The sequence below is a fragment of the Apostichopus japonicus genome, chromosome 20, assembly GCF_037975245.1.
Source record: "Apostichopus japonicus isolate 1M-3 chromosome 20, ASM3797524v1, whole genome shotgun sequence".
Lineage (NCBI taxonomy): Eukaryota > Metazoa > Echinodermata > Holothuroidea > Aspidochirotida > Stichopodidae > Apostichopus > Apostichopus japonicus.
The window spans coordinates 27,300,333-27,320,655 of record NC_092580.1 but is presented as its reverse complement, the minus strand read 5'-3'; the positions used below and the strand labels follow the sequence as shown (position 1 = coordinate 27,320,655).

Below are 20,323 nucleotides of genomic sequence, written 5' to 3'. Positions count from 1 at the left end.
GATATCCCTAAACCTATAAATAGCTATTTCAAAAACATTACAGGCACTCAAATTTTTTCTTTCATTTTTCGGAACTTAAATTCCTTCGTAAAAGCCACCCTTTAATATCGTCCTTCTCTCTTCTCTTCTGCAGGAACTCACGGGCACATGAAATGTATTTTTGATGGGAATCTGAAATCCCAGGACACTATTTTGATGAACTTATACAAGAGGATGTACCCGAAATGGACCTTTGACCCCACGGGGGTCAGTTCTCTTCAAATAACACCTGAGAACCTGCCGACTGCGGCGGCGAGCAAAGATTTGGAGATGGACGAATAGTTTGTAGGTGCTGGAACTGTTTATTATCGAGAGACTGTCTAGTATCCCTGGCTTGTTGGGTAGTACTGGATGTATGAAGATACACGAGGAAGCCCCCTGCGAGTGGTCGGGATGTTTCGTCCCCTGCTTAAGAACAGAGTGAAGAGTCCATACCAGAGGCGTAACACCTCATCTACTGTGTCCAATCAAATCACAGCTTCAAAGAAGATGGATGAAATTCATGAGAAAGGAAAAGTCGTGTCTATGAAGAAATGAATGCATTTCCTTTTGCAATGTGGATAATTGGTTGATCATAGATTACAGAACTGCTCAACTGGTTGTATGGCTGGACATTTATCTATGAATATGCATGAGGCATAACCCTGAAATTTACATGAAGACTCTTTATTATTCGTAAAGTTATAGGGTGGGTCTGCTTGAAGGAGGATTCATTTCTATGAACAAGAGAATTTCCTTCTCGTGAATCCTTCACAAACAGGAACATTTCCTGGATGGATATTTGCAAGCCTTATAGTAAGGTATAGTAGTTAGAAGTGTATTTAAATATGTATGAATGTACATGATATGTATGAATATGAATGATATGTATGAATATGCATGAGGCCTATTTCTGAAGATTCAAACTGATAGCTAGTTGTGTCAGGCAGAGCTTCACTTTATTATCACAGTTAGACTTAATTGTAGGGATTTATCCTTTAGAGATTTCAAATACTTATTTTCTTTTCTATGAAAGTCATTTGAGATCAATGTCTGAAAAGCCTGTGAACATAATAATATCCAAAAGTTAGGATTGAAGGTACTTAAGACATGGTATGGTGATCCACTTTTTGATTTCAAGATCCCTAGTATTGTCTGTAGTGGTCAGCAGAGGTCAAAGTCTGAACACCTTGTAATTACGATGACAGTTCTAATATTTTGATGTATGTTGTTTGTGCACATATTTTACGGGAGGAATTAAAAAGGAAAAACAGAAGTCTGGTGGATTGAACCAAGAACCTTGTATGCAAATGTTTGTTCTAGACCATTAGGTGAGACATTATTTTGAAATGATTTTCAAATACTTAACGATCCACTTGTAAAACATTTTCTGTTACTACATTCTCTGGTAGTCTATTCTTTGTTTTCCAAACTATGGAAATATGAGTTCCTTCTTATTTTTTAATCGTACTGTTGGTGGGTCAATATTAGAATTCCGTCTGGTTCAATATCACTTGTCATTCAGCCTCTGAAGAAGTCCCTGCTAGGATGGAAATGTCAGGCCAACTTACTTTTACACATTCTCTTACACAGGCTCTTTAGTGGATATTAATCAGTTTGCAAATAGTTTTGTTTTATTTTGGTTTAATATCACTCATAATTTCAACGAAGTTATCCATTTTGATTATCTATCCTTCCTCATGTTTTATAACATATATCATAAGGAAGGATAGATATTATATAGATATCATATAACATAAAACATAAGGTCCGGGGCACATATGGGGTTGCTCTATTGTCATCAATTTTAATGCCTTAATTCGTTCCTCATAGGATTTGCTTTCCCGCGGGCCACAGTCCGGCCCGCCGCGGGGTTGCGTCCGGCCCGCCAGAGATGCTCTACGGTGCGAAATTCTGGTGTCCAGATTTATTGATAACAGTTTGAAGCTATATCAGCAATCAATCAAACCTTCTGGGTAAAAAAAAATGCATACAGGTCAGTTTGTGTGACACTCTCAGCGGACGGGGGGGGGGCGGCTAGACTTTATTCATCTGTTTTATCAGGAAGGAAAATAAATCAGTGCGCTACGCGCGCAATGCTCATATTTTTTGGCCTTGGGCTTCGGGCAAAAAATCGAGCGTAGGGTTCATGCGGCCCCCTCCTTCATCATAATCATTCCATGTGGCCCTCCTCTGCAAAGGTTGGACAACCCTGATCTAAGGTCACCATGGGTCAAAAAATCCATTTAAACACCATATCTCCAGATATGAAACGTTACTGGCTTTCATATTTTGCATGTGGTTTTTTGTATAATGAGTACAAGAACCAGATTATTTTAGTGGAGGTATCAAATGGATCTCACCCGGTTAACATTTTAAATTCAAGCTCTTTGTTGTTAGAGTGAGCATGCAAAATAAATTACCAACAACAAGCAATGTCTTTCTGTCTTTCTTTCATTGTTGCGGTGTTACGTCACACGATTCCCAGTCTTCAAACCATGTACTGACTCTGTTTAGATTTATACTGCCCTCCATCTGCAGTATTTACTTCAGCCAGGGTTAGTAGCTTGCAAATTACTCTTGTGCTGCATATTAAATGTATTTAAAGGCAAGTTAACTGCTGGGAGGGTAAATAATAAGTAGTGATACACAAAGTGTTTACATTGCCTGATTTAATTTGATTATTTCACATATTATGAAGAGTAATACATTTTAGTGGAGCCATTGGATTCTTTCTGAGTTGTATATGTATGTATGTATATTAGATCCTCCTGCAAGCAGGAACTCGCGAAGAAGCCTCGTGGGCTTATCAAAGCCGCAAGCTGACCGAAGTCAGTCTCTTTAGTTTCATATTTAACGTCCATGATTATGAATTGTCAATTGTCAACAACTCTGTAACTGGACAACATACATTAATCTGGGAGTGACTCGAACCGGGGACCTTGTGATTGGAAGGCACCGTCTTTAACCACTGAGCTAACACTCCCTAAGTTAATTTGTGTCTTATATACATTTAATAAGCTAATAATAAGCTCCTTCAAAATCTTAATACTTTGTTGATCTGAATTAAAAGTTACTTTTATGTAATATTTCAAACTAGAACAAGGCACCTTGATGTCTTTAACGGATTTTCTCAACAATGTTTCCACCAACGCATGTGTGTGGTCAACGTATATATAGTTGATAGCACAACCTTGTGTGTAGACTTAATTCATATCTAGGGACGGCACCCCTACTCACTACAGGAGATTCCGTTTCAAAGACCTAAGGTCCACCACGCCCTCCTAATTAAAATCCTGGATCAGTTATACTCAAATAAGGTCACAAATGAGCAAACTAAGGCAATTTTCCATCAAGTCAAATGTGAAGTACTAAAGTAGCTGCGTATGACTATTAAAAGTATACCAATTGCTGCCTATAGTTAGTTGCATAACTATAAATATTACTGTATAGATACATGACTATAGTTGTCTATATAGTTGATGAGCTATCTAGTTGCCTATAACTATATAGCTACCTGTATATTTGCATAATTATATGATTATCTGTGTAGTTGTGTCACTATAGTTAACTAAATGGCCTGTATAGCTGCATAACAACAATAACTGTATAGATACATAACTATAGTTGTCTATATAGTTGATAAGCTATAACTGTACGGTCATCCAGTGTATTGCATAACTATGTAGGCTACTTGTTTGAGTAGTTGATAAGCTATAACTGTACGGTCATCCAGTGTATTGCATAACTATGTAGGCTACTTGTTTGAGTAGTTGATAAGCTATAACTGTACGGTCATCCAGTGTATTGCATAACTATGTAGGCTACTTGTTTGAGTAGTTGATAAGCTATAACTGTACGGTCGTCCAGTGTATTGCATAACTATGTAGGCTACTTGTTTGAGTAGTTGATAAGCTATAACTGTACGGTCATCCAGTGTATTGCATAACTATGTAGGCTACTTGTTTGAGTAGTTGATAAGCTATAACTGTACGGTCGTCCAGTGTATTGCATAACTATGTAGGCTACTTGTTTGAGTATTTAAAATTGCCTGTATAGATACAGAACTATAGTACGATGCCTATATAGTTACATGATAGTAGTTCATATCGTTCAGTGTTATACTATATAGTTCAGTTAGATCTTTAAACTCTTCAAGTCTTAAAACATAGGTTTCTCGAGTCCTCCTCCACCGAAGCTTGTAACGGCCTTTGATTAACATAAAATGTATATTAACAAACTCATAGATCCATATTTTGTAGCATTGATACGCGGATACTAGGTCAACGTTTCTTCGCACAAAGCTTGAAGTTTTCCACGACCACCGTAGCTCCAGACACGCCTCTTAAGGGTGGTTTAGGGTCTGAGGGAGAAAACTCCAAACGGAACTTCTGGAGCAGATTTGTACTGAAGAGGAACATCTCCATCAACGCCAAGGTTTGACCGAGACAATTACGGTGACCTGGTGGGGGGAAGGAAAGATATGTTAATATTAATCTGTTAATATGAAGACAAAAATATGAAGAAAAAATAAATAAAAATCATGATTACGGTGATAAAATTTGGGAGAGAATTAGCGTGGAAAATATCACCCAGTTGGGACTATTTTATCTATAGCCTACTGTAGTGTCATGTCCGGCTTCAGAGTACCCCTATTGTCAGTACGAGCAATATGAATATCATGTTTCTAACAACTCAAGGTTAGGAACTGTTTGAACTGTCAATACCAATGATTTGAAGCATGATATTGGAGGACAGTTTAAAGAGGTATTAGCATTAGGAGATTGTCCCAACTGGCTGAAAATATACGAATGACTTAAATTATTCATAAAAGCAATTTAAGAAAGCCTAAACAAACAAGATAAACGTCTATACCGTACTTTGCATATAATGAGAGTTGGAATCGTTGCAGTCATGAATTTCAAGCTCAGGCTAACTACTGGCTATCTGTGCATCCACCTTACATTCAGTTTCCGTTCACTGTTGCTTGGCAACTACAAAGATCTTTCAGTGTAATAGGGACGCATCCTTACCAACACCCAGTGGAATGTGATGTGGCAGGTCGACTGGCGTCTTTTTATCAGCTCCTAAAAATCTCTCGGGTCGAAATTCCTCTGGTTTGTTCCAGACATCTGGGTCTCTTTCCACTGCCCAGTAGTTCACCAGTATGTTTGATCCTTTGGGTATGGTGTACCCACCGACGATGACATCCCGGGCAGCTTCACGGGTACCAAACGGTACTGCCGATCGGAACCTCAGGGCTTCCTGGAGGAACGCATGTGTGTAAGGCATTTGTTTCATATCCTCAAAGGTTGGTAGACGAGAATCTCCAATGACTGAAATGACTTCCTCATAAACCTGCAAGCACAAAACAAACATTTGTTAATGTTGAACAGTAACCGTACAGAAACAAGCGTAAAACATGGTCAACAACCTATCTCCATTTACATGGTTAAAGGTACTGCATGCATATATTTTAGATGAAGTTTTAATTATTATTTTTTTATTATTATTTTTATACTGTCCTTGGTACGTAAGATTGCCAGCTTTTCTTCTAGGCAGAGGTTGCACTGGCCCGATTCACGTTTGTGCGTGTTCGATTCCTTTACTCTCTTCCAGCTTATATTGTGGCTTCAGGAGTTTAACATCAGATTCACTCTTGGGCCCGTAAAGTTATTAGGCATTTTCTTTACTGACAATGGAAATGATCTCTTCCGTTTGAATTATGTTCCTAAGCTTTCTCGTCTTAAAAAGTGTTTGGAAATGTAGGGATTTGACCCCGATCGGTCGTAATGTTTTGTTGTCAAAACATTTGCTTTGTCGCAGCTTGTTTTTCTCTTTCAGGTCCTTCCAAATCCACCTTCCCACTCTACTAAGGAGATACAAAGTATCATTTTTGATTTTATATGGGCGGGAAATCCTGATAACGTGAAACGCTCAGTCATGATTAATTCTGTCGGTGAGGGAGGGCTAAAGGTAACTAATATTTCTAGTTTGATAAACAGTCTTAAATGCACCTGGATTAAGCGGTACAACAGCGACCTATATGGGTTGTGGAAAGTTTTTTTCGACATTTACTTAAGATCTTACGGAAAAGAACTTATTTTCTACTCTAATTGCTCAAAGAATGACATCATTAATATTTCAAATCCTTTCATTTACCAAATCGTTAGTGCGTGGTGTGAAATTTCTTTTATGAACCCGAATAGGAACTTTAGAAATCAAATCATCTGGAACAATTCCCACATACGTATTAACAATGATATTATTTTGTATAATAATTTACTCTTGAAAAATGTATATTATGTTGGGGATCTGTTTGATAATGACGGGAGACCTCTCCCGTTTTATTGTTTCAAGCTCAAATTCCATATTATGCGTTTTCATTTCACCCTATATTGGGGTTTAATTGATAGTATCCCGAAAAGTTGGAGAGGGGCTGATTGCGTTAGAAATAATATTGATAATGACAACATAATTCTATTCAATGAAGTTCTAAAAGCCTCATCAGTCTCCCAACTAGTTTATAAGCCCCATTTGCGTCGTCTCTCAGACATACCAACCGCCATTGAAAAGTGGAATGCGACCTTCACCAAATTAACCTACAAAGATTGGCATCGCTTCTTTCCTATGCCGTATCACACTGTCTCTGAAGCTTAAATCCAATTTTTCCAGTTCAAATTTATTCATAGAATAGTTGCCACGAATAGGCTTCTTTCATTGATGGGTAAAAGTGATTCAGATCTTTGTACCTTTTGTAAAATTGAAACTGAGAATATTGAGCACCTATTTTGGAAATGTCCCATAACTGCCTCTTTTATTTTAGATGTTGAAAATATGTTTCTTAAGAAGCAGTTTTTTTTTTTCAAAGCTGGACATCTGTTTTGGTTATAACAACGGTAGGGGACATCCCTACAACTTTCTGATACTTCATATGAAATACTATATTTATGATTGCAAAGGAATGAACGAAATCCATCAATCAATGAGTTTTTCTTCAGGGCCCACTCTGTCATGTTCCAAAGTACATATGGAGTACTTAAAAGAACTTACTTAGCCGGATATCGTGAACCAGTTTTGCCTTTCTCTTTGATGGCAGTGAAAAATATTCGATTGTCCACCTACTTGATTTGTACGGAATGTATCGTACAAATCCTTATCTTTTTCTCGAAACAGAGCATATAGTTATACACAGGGCGTAGGAGCCTGGGCTTGGGGCACGTGCCCCCCCCCCCACGCTTTTTTCCAACATAGCATATGTGCCCTACTGGCAAATAAAATGTGCCCCTTTGATGAAGAACTGACTTTTAGATTTCTTAAGCCTTTGTTAATTTTAATATCTTATTTTAATTATTTATTTTTAGTCTGTACATGCTATTTTTAAAATGGCATCCCATATCTTTTTTTGTAGCACGGTTAACAGTATACAATCTCGATAAACAAAAAATCAATGTTGCAGCGCTACATAAATGCAGTGGCGTAGGAAGGTACTTTTGAGTGGGGGGCTGAAGACTGATGGCCGGCCTGGAGGAGGGGTCTAAGGGGAGGGGGTGTCCCCTTCCCCTTTGGAATTTTTTGCATTTCCAGGTAGCCTCAGATGCAATTTGGTGCAATATAGCACACTTCAACACCCACTCCATTTTGTTAACTTAATTTTGTATTTTCACCAGGCCTTAGATGCAATTTGGTGCTCCAAATGAGATTTTTTTTCTCATTTGGAAATGAAAAAGGGGTTTTCTGACTTGCGAAGCGGGGGGGGGGGGCGGAATGATACTTCCGCCCCTCCACATTTTTCACTGGGGGGGCTGGCGCCCCCCAGCCCCCCGGTTCCTACGCCCTTGCATAAAAGTATTGATAGCAGCTAACACATGCATCGTATATATTTAAGTGATATGACCGGTGTGTATAGGTTTATAGCATAACGAGTGGTGGTTGTGGAATGAGAAAGTGCCCCTCTGGTGTTGTGCCCCCCCCCACTTTTTGGAAGCTTCCTACCCCCTGGTTATACACCTTGCTCGTGTTACAACACCGTACATTTAACTATATACATTTAACATGGTGTAGATTTCTCGTCAATAGTTGTAGCAAAAAAAAAAAAAAAAAAACAGAATATGGTGCGTGATATGGCAACTATGCGTTATGGCAACCTGAAGCGAAAGTAGGGTTCACTCGAGTGTAAACATGAATACTTAGGGAAAAAGGAAATCTTTTGAAACATTTTTGCGGTAAATAAAATATTTAAAAAAAGGACTTGTCAGCAGAAACTTTGCCAAACAAAGTAAGAATCTGTAACAAAAGTAACTCCAAACCAAACCAAACCAAACCAAGCCAAACCAAACGGAGAACACAGCAATACGTAAGTCAATTATTTGATTGATGGATTTTATTCAGATATACTTGCTGCAAATTTGCCAAACAAATTTGAATAATTCTAAGAAAAAAAAATACATAAAATCAGTGCGGCATAAGCTATAACATGTAACGGGAACCCTCCAAAGTAGTGAATATTTTATATCTGTGTCTACGCGATTTCAGACAATAGCAAGTCAGTTACGAGTCTTTTGAACCTCACTAATTTAGGCTTACGTTGGTTTTTACTGTGAACGCTTTTGATAAGCTATCAGAGATAATGGTCTTTCAAGGAAAATGTAGGCCTAAGTAGGCAATCTGTTCCGTCTATCCGAGAAACAAGCTATTGTGAAACTACGGTGTGTATAGTGAAATAAAATTGTATTTTCTATACGGTAAGGCACATGGGCGCAGATCCTGGTGGGGACAGCGGGACGCGTCCCCACCAACTTTTTTTTCCAGTGTTGGGGACATGATATACCGTGTCCCCACCAATTGGTCTTGACCAAACGCTGCATTTCAAATTCCCCTGTATTGAACTTTGGCGCAGTTTGATCCAGCATTGTGCAAATGACATGCAGCAGTTCTCATTTTGTTATATTTATCCACAGTTGTTAAATATTGGACGGAAATCGCATTTGCGGCAGTCTATAATTGTTTTCTGGGAGATGACCCCAGACCCATCGTATACAAAAGTCTACTTGGATTATTTTTCCCCTGATTTTTTTTTCCTGAATAAGCCCATGTATTTCCCCAAACTAAATTTTGAAGCCATGAGATCTAAAATTTAAGGAGGTTTGGGAGCATCATTGAGTCTGGGAAGTGTTATTTCCGGCGATCTGGGAGGTATATTTGCCAAAATATCTCCTGTACGCTACGCGCGAACCCATGATCGCGCTCCGCTTAGATAGTATCAGAGAACAGACACGCGTCCCCATCATTATCCAAGAGACCAAGACTGATGTGCGCCCATGGTAAGGCATGGTGAATGATACCAAGGAAACATCGATAACATTTGTTTTATGTGTGTATTGGTATGATTGTCCAAAAAGACATTCCCTTGTCGTTTTTCAATACACACATCATACATACAGCTGACCAGTATCACAGCAGAGAGATCACTCCACCGCATGCACTATCGATCGGTTTTTACACGACACAGGCGTATTTCAGCAGGGCGTGGTAATGCAGCTATACATAGTTTGGCAAGTCTTTGAATAGTACTATACTTTTGTATCTGTTTTGTGCTGAAATTGGGAGGGCTTACTAAAGAAGTTTCCTTTATTAGAGCCCGTCAAGGAACAAGAATTAAGTCTATAGACACGTTATATAAAGTAACGCCACACAGTTTGAAAATACAAAGTATTTGTGTATAACAACGAACCAAGAAAAACGGTACTGCATGATAAGTTTTCCCCCTTTAACCGTGCACTATCCTAATATGTCGTTTCTCGTATCCCAGGGTTTTCCCTTACCCCCCCCCCCACGAACCCCCCTGTGGATGTCAGAGTTGTCCACGAGCCCCCAACTTTTCGATTCTCGATCTGAGTCATTATTATACTATAATACGCATAACAGTGCTTCGTAAAAGATCAAGTTCATAGTGTAAAATTACAATGAAAAAAAGACAAGAGATGAACATATAATTATAATTCAGTTATTTATCACATGCACGGTATGGTACGACTATATGGCAACATGTGCGTATGGAACGCGAAAAGAGTTTGTCGATAGATACGACTTTTGTACATTACTAAATAATATGATGTATCAGATTTAATTCAACAAAAAGTACTCTAGTTTTGATTTTCAGAAACGTCTCATGAAGCCCCTAGAATGGACTCACGCACCCCCTGGGGGTTCATGCACCCCAGTCAGGGAACCCCTGTCGTGTACGGTCATCATTTCTGTCCATGAGTTTGTTTCTGTTTCTTACATGTGTTTACGTTATTTTGTTTTAGAACGTTCAACGAGTCTTTCTCTTTTTTCTCAGTTTATCGTGGAGAACACGTTCGCGTGTATTAAAGTTAATGACCCAACTGCTTAAACCAATTCTTAACAAGAAACATGTTTTTCCTGCATAACCCCAAAACTACAGGAACCCACAGAATGAGATGACAACCATCTTTTCAAAGATATTTGATTTGCAATTAATCTCCATATGGTATTCATATACCACGGAATTATCACGAGGAAAAGGTGAAAACCAAGTTGAGGATACGTTAGGCTCGCGTGTTCCCCTGACAACATGATACAATCCATTATAGTTTGGACAACAAATGAAAAGTACTACATTTCCTTCACATATATTTGAAGTCATTCACTCCCAAACAGAAACGCGATGAATCAACACACTTTGAATGAAACTCTTCGTCCGTTGACTTAACATGACAGGTGGTGACTATATAGGCTATAAGCATCAGAAGGGACTAGTTACGAGCTTATGTCGTTTTCAAACTTGTCTATAATTTATTCCCAACACAGCAGCGCGTGAAACCAAACGAAAACGTTTCAAGCGGTCCATATGCATGCATCAGTAAAGCAGTACATAACCTCAGCAGTGGAAATAATATGATTCATGTAACGTGGTGGAAATAATATGATTCATTTAACGTGGTGTCCGCTTATGTATCTGATATCCAACCTGAGCCTAACTGAAGCTAAATCCGTGTGACATCCCTCACCCCCCCCCCATCCCACCCACCCCCCCCCCCCGTTAGTTACCCTTTTAGCATGTCAACGTTTCCTGTAGATTCAGTTTGCACAGAGAGACTTTCTATATGCCAACCATTTAAACCACCTTAAAAAAAAACTGAAATATTTCGATATCATGACAAGCCGTCATATCTAAGGTTCAGTATGTATATGTGAATAGCCCTTTGTGTAGCAACTATTGAACGGAATACTTTAATCACGCGTTCTGCAAATCCTTTCGGTTCAGTATTTAAAGCCACTGAAATCTATTGTCGTTGCTTTACAAATGCTTGTTGGTATATGAAAGAAACTGAAACTATATACATTCCTTTGAAATATCGCCAAAGAGTAATATTATTTGCCTATTTAATAATAGATCATTGTTGGCATTTGCCATTCCCTTTGTCATCCCCCCCCCCCCCTCCAACCTTTTTTGTCTCGTCTTTTCTGAGGGACTTTTGTGGACTAAAGTAGCGATTTTCAGTGATATTATCTTACTTATTGTCTGGTACACGATATTCGGCTATTATATTTCTTTTTACTTAATGTTATTCATACCTGTAGTATACTCTATATAAGTAGCTATATATATACTTTACACTATGTATTTATATACATGTTATCACAGTCAATTACTGACCGTAATGACAAAATGGTTGCACTGCTTACTCTTTCGATTTACCCACCACAAATACCCACCTCATTTACCCACCACAAAAAGGTGCAAAAACCATAATATAAGTATATACTGTTAATAAATAGGCCCAAGAGTCTTACGCCTCGGGAGACCGAGGTCAATTACAGAGGCCAGGGAACAAGGAATAAAATAAAATGTGTTATTGATATCTACTAGGGGAAAATGAAGATTTCATAGAGGAAGTCCCTTTGTCATAACTGTCCTAGGGACCATGCTCTCGTCGCCACTACCATTGAACTATAAACATTGTGAAGACAATTCTTCAGCCATTTATATATATATATATATATATATATATATATATAGGCTCTCATCAGTATTCCCGCCAAATGTTGACATCTCATGATTTACATAAAGTTTTTACAATTACGTCACGTGGAGATTTTAACTTTTCAAATTGTCCAAAGTAAAATACATTTAAAGTGAAATACAGGCAATTATTTCTTGTATAGTTTGGTGAATTATATGTGACCTTCATACCCCAAAAATGTACTGGTTTGAATATTAAAGAACGGCGATAGTTACTTGTCTCTTCTCAAACCATGCACTTTCCAATTTACCCAACCTAAGAGGTTTTAAGTAAAATATATCTTGTTTGTTACATACATTAGGCAATACATTAAAACCTGTTCCACGAGACGCGGTTGTATCGTACGTCAGTTGAAGGGGGTGGGGGGGGGGGGGGGACGAAGGTACACTAATGCATATATGGCAAATCGCAGATAAGTGTATAGGGTCAGAGTTGTGCATCTTTACTATGTTTTGTAACGGGCGGATGGAGGGTGGAAGGGGTGGAGGCAAGCTAGCCGACAGTGAGCATAGCCGAACTAACCTCAGTTTACATGGAACGCCAAGAGACTATATATACACTGATCGGCCTACCCTACCCTACAATCCACAATCCATTGGCTGCTTGATTGTAAAGTTTGATGCTACATGGTATGGTGCTAGGTATTCCAACATCTTAGTGAATAAGGCTTAACACATATGTGGACTTTCCAACAGTGATTTATACTTCATTCAGCCTAACGTGCTATATTTCTATTTTTTCTTAGTAGGCTATCTAAGTCCTATTTATGCCGTGGTTGTAAATGTTGCGCTGCATCCTCGGGATATGATTTACGATCGACGGAAACCTTTACGATTTTACAATCTACCGGTAAATGTTGGAAGACAGACATTACACAATTTCAAACCTTTTCTAATCTCGCTCACACTACTCGGTGTTCCATGTAAACAGTGATGAACATGTTAGTGATGAACATGTTAATATTGATGGTTTCAAACTGCTCAGTGGTGATCGGGATATGAAGGAGGTGGGCAAAAAGAGTGGGGGAGGTGTCTGTGTTTATCAACGATAGATGGTGTCATCCAAAAATGCTTTCATCAAAAAATATTCATGCACCCCTAACCTTGAAATTATGACTGTTTCGATCAGACCATTTTATTTAACACGTGAACTCTCGCATGTACTGCTAAAGCCGATGGTGAGGAATAAAGTGCAGCTATTCATGATCTCCAAGTGGCAGCCCCAGACGCTTTCATCGTTGTAAATGGAGATTTAAATCATGGCTCAGCAAAGAGATCTGGGTCTCTGGCAATTCTACCAACACGTCAATTGTCCGACTATTCTTGATCTGTGCTATTCAAATGTAAAGACGCTTATACTGCCACTCCATTGACTAAACTCGATGAAGCTGATCATAATCTCAACCTCCTGACACCTAAATACAAGCCAATCGTTCAACGTGTAAAGCCAAAACTGATCAATACAAAGCAGTGGTCTGAAGAAAGTTTGAAGCGTCTACAGGATTGCTTTGAAGAAACAGTCTGGGATGTCTTCATTGAATCATGGAGGTAAAAACTGTTTTTACCTCCATGATTGAATCCACCTCCGATTTGAATGAGCTCACAGATACAATCAGTGCCTATATCCACTTTTGTGAGGACACTATTATACCAACTAAAAGGGTTAAATGTTTTTCTAATCATAAACCCTGGATTACCAAAGAGATTAAAGGGATCATTAACCGTAAGAAGAGGGTGTTTGGTAGAGGCAACAAAGAAGAACTGGGAGCGAAACAGAAAGAATTGAATAGAGCAATTAAGAAAGAGAGGTCTCAGGTTTATAAGGAAAAGGTTGAAGATCATTTCACTGGGAATAACATGATACGTGTAAGGGATGGTTTGCGATTAATGAGTGGGTAGGCCTATGTGAACGACAACAAACGTAGTGTCTTAATATTTCTCTTGATTATGCTAATGCTTTGAATACATTTCACAGCCGTTTTGATTGTCATGATTTTTCCACCTATCTATCTATCTATATCTAAACTGTTCTGTTTCCCGTGATTGGCTAAATACTATACCTGCCGAATATACGGAAACAATACACTATATATGCAGCCAGATTTTAATCGTCTCAGATAGCTGCCGTTGCTTCTGATAACCAGTCGTTGTGAGTAAACCCAAAACTTCTAGACAGGAGGAATCTCAATTTGTGAAAATTACAGGATGCCGATCTCGACCGAACTTGTTTGAATAGCTTCCTTAATTAATAACATCGATTTGTGTATATGACCTATATCAACCATCACATATCCATACAGAGACATTGGACTTTCATTCACTGAAAGCGTGTAGATTTTATATGTCACACTGTGCGTACACAATCCATTGTGGATATACTGTCATACCAGGGACTTGTTCGCTGGCAGCTATAGCCTGCTAATAATGGGCCTACTACTTTACGATGCTATACATGCAAGCAGCCAAATATGGGAGAAGCGCGAACTTATACTAAACATGTAGAGTGGCTATCCGATTTACAATCTGAGAGCATTTTGGATTCTTCCCTATTTGGCAGACCATATCAAATGGAATAAGAGGGATTTTCTCCTGGAGGAAAACCCCAACTTGTTTAATCCTCACATATGTCATATTTCATTGCTTATTTTCGCAGAGCTGCAACTTGCTACAGTTTATATTGTCACTCTACTACATATATAACACTGCACTCCAGCATTATCAATTTACCGAATAAAATAAGGATAGTTTTACAATTCAGAGGAAAATTCCCCATTGACTTCGAATTACAGAAAAATTGCCTTTAAAGTTACATTGAAAATGAGCTTGACACACCAACTCTGGTCACCTATAAAGTCAAACCAGCGCCGGATAAACCTAGTAGCTAAAGTAGCATATGCTACTGGCCCTGTATTTTCGAGGGCCCAGCGCTAAATGCATGCTAGCTATCAATATCCGATTCGATGACTCTGCACTTGCTCTGTAGTAGAAACTATAGTACTGTGCTGCCTTCGTCTTTTATGAAGGACTGGGTGTTTAAGGTTAGCGATTTTTAGCCAATTATCACCTTCAATTGGGAAATCTTATTTAAACACATGTAATTAATGGGAGTGTGGTGTCTAGGATATGTGATACATATATACTCCGCATAAATACGAATGCATTTGAAACTGAGGTCATTTATTTGTATTATTTTAAGGTTATGGCCACATTATAACATATGCTACAGGCCCCACACTAACTTAATCCGGCTCTGAGTCAAACGCGTAGACCATCATGCACCTGTAGACAATACTGAGATTATGAAGGAATATTTCTTTCTATCGACGAACTTAAAATTTAATCTAATTGATAACATTCATATGTGTCTATATTGCATTAGGTTCTCAATCCATCTCGATTCAAATGATTTACATTCTATGGGATTCCATATACCCACACCCCCCACCCCCGTCCGATGTGTAAGTAGGCAACAGACTCACACCCACACACACACACAATCAAAAACGATTGCTTACGTTGTAAAGTTATCATGATTTAGCATCGCGGAGAAGAAAAAATTCCTTCAATGAAATAGCAAAGTCACTCTGACTAAAGTCAATCGAATTTAAACGAATAGTTTATATTGTGAAATTTTTCTTTTAGACTGATGGAAGGGGAACATTATTTCACATCTATACAAATATCTTTCCATGAGGCATTGATGGTGAAACTGTCCCATGTTATATCCTATGTGAACTTGAAGCATATGTCATAGTTATAATGTCATAGTCGTACATCGATATCAAAATGTCTTGGACTGCTGTATTTATCATGCACTTTAATGTTTCACTTTGGATTGAATTTAAGGTCCCAACTTTACCCTACTGATGTTACTAATAACCCCAAATGAGTGTAGTGGATTGATATTGAGATGCTTTATCTTATACATCTTAATCTGATGTAGAAATTGTATTAATATTTTGAAGAGAAAAACATAAAACAAAGTTTTCAATCTGCAAATAAATACTTTGTGTGAGGGGTGGGGTTGGGGAGGATACACCCGTATAGTAATGGTCCATTTCCTCCCTGGCTGAATGCAAACATCTCCCGACTGAACCATTTCATCACCCCGACAGACGGTCGGAGATGGGGAGGCATACCCCCCACCCACCCTCTCCGTTTTGAGCACGCCACTGGTCCTAGCGTCACGTTACTATATCAGTTCTGACTATGATATATACCACTGTATTAATTTATGTGCAGTAAATACCAATATTCATCTTTACGTCGCATTCTTACAATGCAAAATGTCACTAAGTGTTATTTATTCATTTCTTTGTCAGGTCATGCATGACCCTTATTCTGAACAATATTGTGCAACCATAAATATCTATTTAACGATATCGGAAGACGTTCTAGTTAATCAAATTTATGAAGATCATACCTTGTCTTGTTCCTCTTGAAAGTTGCAGAAGAGTGCTATCAACCACTGGATCGCTGCGGATCCCGGATTAGAGGCCGAACTGAAAATATCCTTGATGGTATACCAGGCCCTGTCCACCAGAAATAGTGGATCATCTTCGGACTCTTCTTCGCCGGCTTTGATCAGATAATAATCAATGAAATCTCTCGGATTCGATGGATCTAAATCTTTTTTGTGTTTCACAATCTCGTCTTTGACGTAGTTCTTCACATATTCCTGTGAACTTTTCAGTGATTTGTAAAGGAAAGTATCGTAGAGCCAAGGGTGTGCGTGGACTAGCGTACCGGGTCTCAACGCGTAGAAAAGATAGTCAAGAGTCTCCACCAGTTCTTTGAATTTAGGATCGTCGTACTCGTACCTGTATATGTACGAAGATAATATATTAAATATTATAACTTGTTTGATTGATTGATTTCTCATACGGATTGACGAGATGAATAACTATACAGAAACGAATACAGCATGGGCGCAGATCCTGGTGGGGCACAGCGGGACGCGTCCCCACCAAATTTTTCAGTGGTGGGGACATGATATACCGTGTCCCCACGAATTTGTCTTGACCAAACGCTGCATTTCAAATTCCCCTGTATTGAACTTTGGCGCAGTTTGATCCAGCATTGTGCAAATGACATGCAGCAGTTCTCATTTTGTTATATTTATCCACAGTTGTTAAATATAGGACGGAAATCGCATTTGCGGCAGTCTATAATTGTTTTCTGGGAGAGGATCTCAGACCCATCGTATACAAAAGTCTTTACTTGGATTATTTGTCCCCTGAGTTTTTTTTTTCTGCAGACGCCCATGTATTTCCCCAAACTAAATTTCTAAGCCATGAGATCTAAAACTTAAGGAGGTTTGGGAGCATCATTGGGTCTGTGAGGTGTTATTTCCGGCGATCTGGGAGGTATATTTGCCCCAAAAAATCGTGTACGCTACGCGCGAACCCATCGTCGCTCTCCGCTTAGATAGTATCAGAGAACAGACACGCGTCCCCACCATTATCCAAGGGGTGGGTGTGGAATCCTTACATTTTTCGAGTGTATATTGGAGTCTCGCTCCTAGGCCTTTTTGCTACATGACGTCCTTGCTTCATTTACATATATATATAAATTTTTATGTTTAAACCTTTTATGGTGAACAGTTCTCAACGCCCTTTAATGAATGACATTGGTCAGAAATTGTGTGTTAATATATATAATCAAAGCAAAATTAAAAACAAAATAGGATAAATCTGGAGGGACGGGGGGACGGGGGAGGAAGGGGGGGGGGGGTGGAGGGTGAAATACACAATGCATTCAAGAACAATGCATCAGTGTTTCCACCCGTCTCCAAGTTCAAAACATTCAACCCTCTCTTCTGACAATACTACGGCAACACATATGTGGCCACACTGCAGGTAATGAAGCAAAACATTTCAGTTTTTTCCCTAGCCCTGCACTATTTCATTTTCCGTAACGTAGACAAACCTTTGACCGAAGTTGACGAGAGCCATAATGTTTGACGCCGCCAATGAAAGGTACTCGGTAGGGTCAAATGGTTGGCTTTTTTTTTTCTCGAAGGCAAAACAAAGATGGCGGGCTTCCTCACTGACCCTGGTGGGTAAAAATGTTTTCTGGAATTCGTGCAAACCATGGATAACGAAGGATCGAATGGTCTTTTGGTCTTCTCCTAAGCTGTAGAAAACTCTTCCTATCATATAAAACAAGGAAATATCACTGATTATTGCTCCACATTTATTCCACCCATTCCTCAAAGTGACCACCGTCCCCATCCCGGAACTGGTGTAATGATGATTGATCTTGTATTTAAATCAATTATTGTGATTCACTGACTTCACCGTATACTTATCGATGTAAACTCTCAAGACAACCAAGATGGAATATAACCATATGACCCTTAAAATATAAATATATATATATATATATATATATATATATATATATATATATATATATATATATATATATATATATATATATATATATATATATATAGGTGATAATTGTTTGTTTTATTTACCTCTTAATCCCCATGACTTGCGTAATGGTGACGTCATTCGGTTAGGGAATGCATCAGCGTTATCGAGCAACGCTTCTCTTATGACTGCGTTGTTGTTCAAGACAACGGTTAATGGTCCCACGAATAACCGAAATGAAAACACTGGGCCATATTGACGTGATAAATCGGTTAAAACCTCGGCTGCCGACTGAGGGATTTTCATTATGGTGAGAGGGTTCCACGGTCCCGGTGGAATTTTACTGTTGTACTGGCCCATAACGATCTGGAAAATTGTCTAATTAATGATGATATCTGACCTTGTAGAGAGAATTGAAAGACAGGACAGATTAACTTGAACAAACAGTTCCAGTGCGTGTTAGTGCGTGCGTTAGTGCTTGTGCGTGTTAGTTCTTGTGTGTGTGTGTGTACGGTGTGTGTCATAGGAGGACCCACATACATCCCCCTTACAGGAGTCGGCTTCATATAACACCAGTGTTTGGTATTCTCCACGGCCCATCCACAAAAGCTCAGCATATCATATCAGCATATTATTTTGATTCCTGTGCACGCCACTGTGTTTAAAGGGTGTGAAGACTCGCGCACAAAGAAACGCCTCATGCCGGTAATCTGACCTAGATTCGAATGAGGTGTAATAGAAGTGTTAGACACCACCATCAATCCCAGAAAATACACACACAGCTTGCTACCGTCGGTCATTAGACACTAGTGTACAGTCAATACATACAGCTACGGTCAATACCCACAACACAGTGTACATAGCAGCGTGGACATCTCAGGTCTAGATAAAAGATAACAAGGTATCACGTTTCATTACTGTCTGCATATTGTAGCGACAAGAAGAAAACGTCATTTGCAAGCAACGGAAAGTTAACTTTTTCAGAGCGCAGCACGCGGTTTGGGGCGAGTCTTCAATGCCTTTATTTAAGGCCTAAAATAAGAAATTTTGATGAGCGGAACACTCCACGTCGTACGTTTTCACATATTTAATGAGCGTCAACATATCTTTGAATGAGAATATAACATACAACAAATGTACTGAATATGGGGCAAATTGGCTGGGTGTCCTTGATACTTTAAACAAATTTAAATGTTATCGGATCCGGCTTTTATTGACCCTCGTGGACCTCCCCCCACCCCCGCCCCACCCCCAAGCAAAAACTCCGTAAACTAAAACAATGTTCAAATGATATATAACTACTGCGACACCAGATATAGGCTATGTAGTAGAGCAACCTGAAAGTAGTTGTAAACACATATATTTTCTTAGTAAGATCAGAGCGCGAATCCCAAATTAGATTGAGGCACATGCCTATATATACATAGAGACCTATTCACTTAGTCAAAATAACACAAATTGCATGCATTAACTTGCAATAATATTCAAATTTCCTCGCAGTTGAAGTAAGATAAAATCTAAGCTTACCTCGTCTTCCAATGTTTGGAACAAGTTAAATACTAGGTAATATTACCACCTGTTTTCAAACTCTGTACAGATTTGTTGCTATAACAGCATGCCTGCTCCTTTCGGTTTGTCGGTATGTATGTAGTACGCTGTGTAGCATGCGCAGGCTAAATAATCTCGTAAACTCGTCTTTTTTTCCCTTTTTTTTAAATTAGGTCGTATACTTGTGGCGTTATACCGATACAATACAACGTCTGGTAATAATATCAGTTGCTATGGTTGACTGCATGTTGGAAGAATGGAATCCGAATTCCGAGATACGAACACGTTATGTCGTTTGATGAATGACTGAAAAATAACCGAATATGTTAAT

The 20,323-nt window shown here is 38.8% G+C and overlaps 2 protein-coding genes across 3 annotated transcripts in view; one reads left to right on the top strand and one right to left on the bottom strand.

Moving 5' to 3' along the window:
* LOC139962158 (pre-rRNA-processing protein TSR1 homolog) overlaps positions 1-2,742 on the top strand; it is a 20,855-nt gene extending 18,113 nt beyond the window's left edge. Inside the window, exon 20 of the mRNA XM_071962116.1 lies at positions 134-2,742. Within this exon, the coding sequence (XP_071818217.1) occupies positions 134-321 (188 nt within the window). The 3' untranslated portion in view covers positions 322-2,742. The remainder of the gene's footprint in view (positions 1-133) is intronic.
* LOC139962159 (cytochrome P450 2J2-like) lies at positions 2,708-20,323 on the bottom strand. 2 transcript variants are annotated; one of them, XM_071962118.1, is made up of 6 exons: positions 19,972-20,323; positions 18,549-18,839; positions 17,996-18,218; positions 16,491-16,887; positions 5,052-5,376; positions 2,708-4,480 (listed from the first exon to the last, which is right to left on the bottom strand). In XM_071962118.1, exons 2-6 carry the CDS (start codon positions 18,802-18,804, stop codon positions 4,302-4,304), a joined length of 1,380 nt encoding a protein of 459 aa, XP_071818219.1. In that variant the 5' UTR covers positions 18,805-18,839; positions 19,972-20,323; the 3' UTR covers positions 2,708-4,301. The 2 variants fall into 2 exon arrangements, with proteins under 2 accessions (XP_071818219.1, XP_071818218.1); XM_071962117.1 differs by having other exon boundaries at positions 18,549-18,844; positions 19,972-20,321.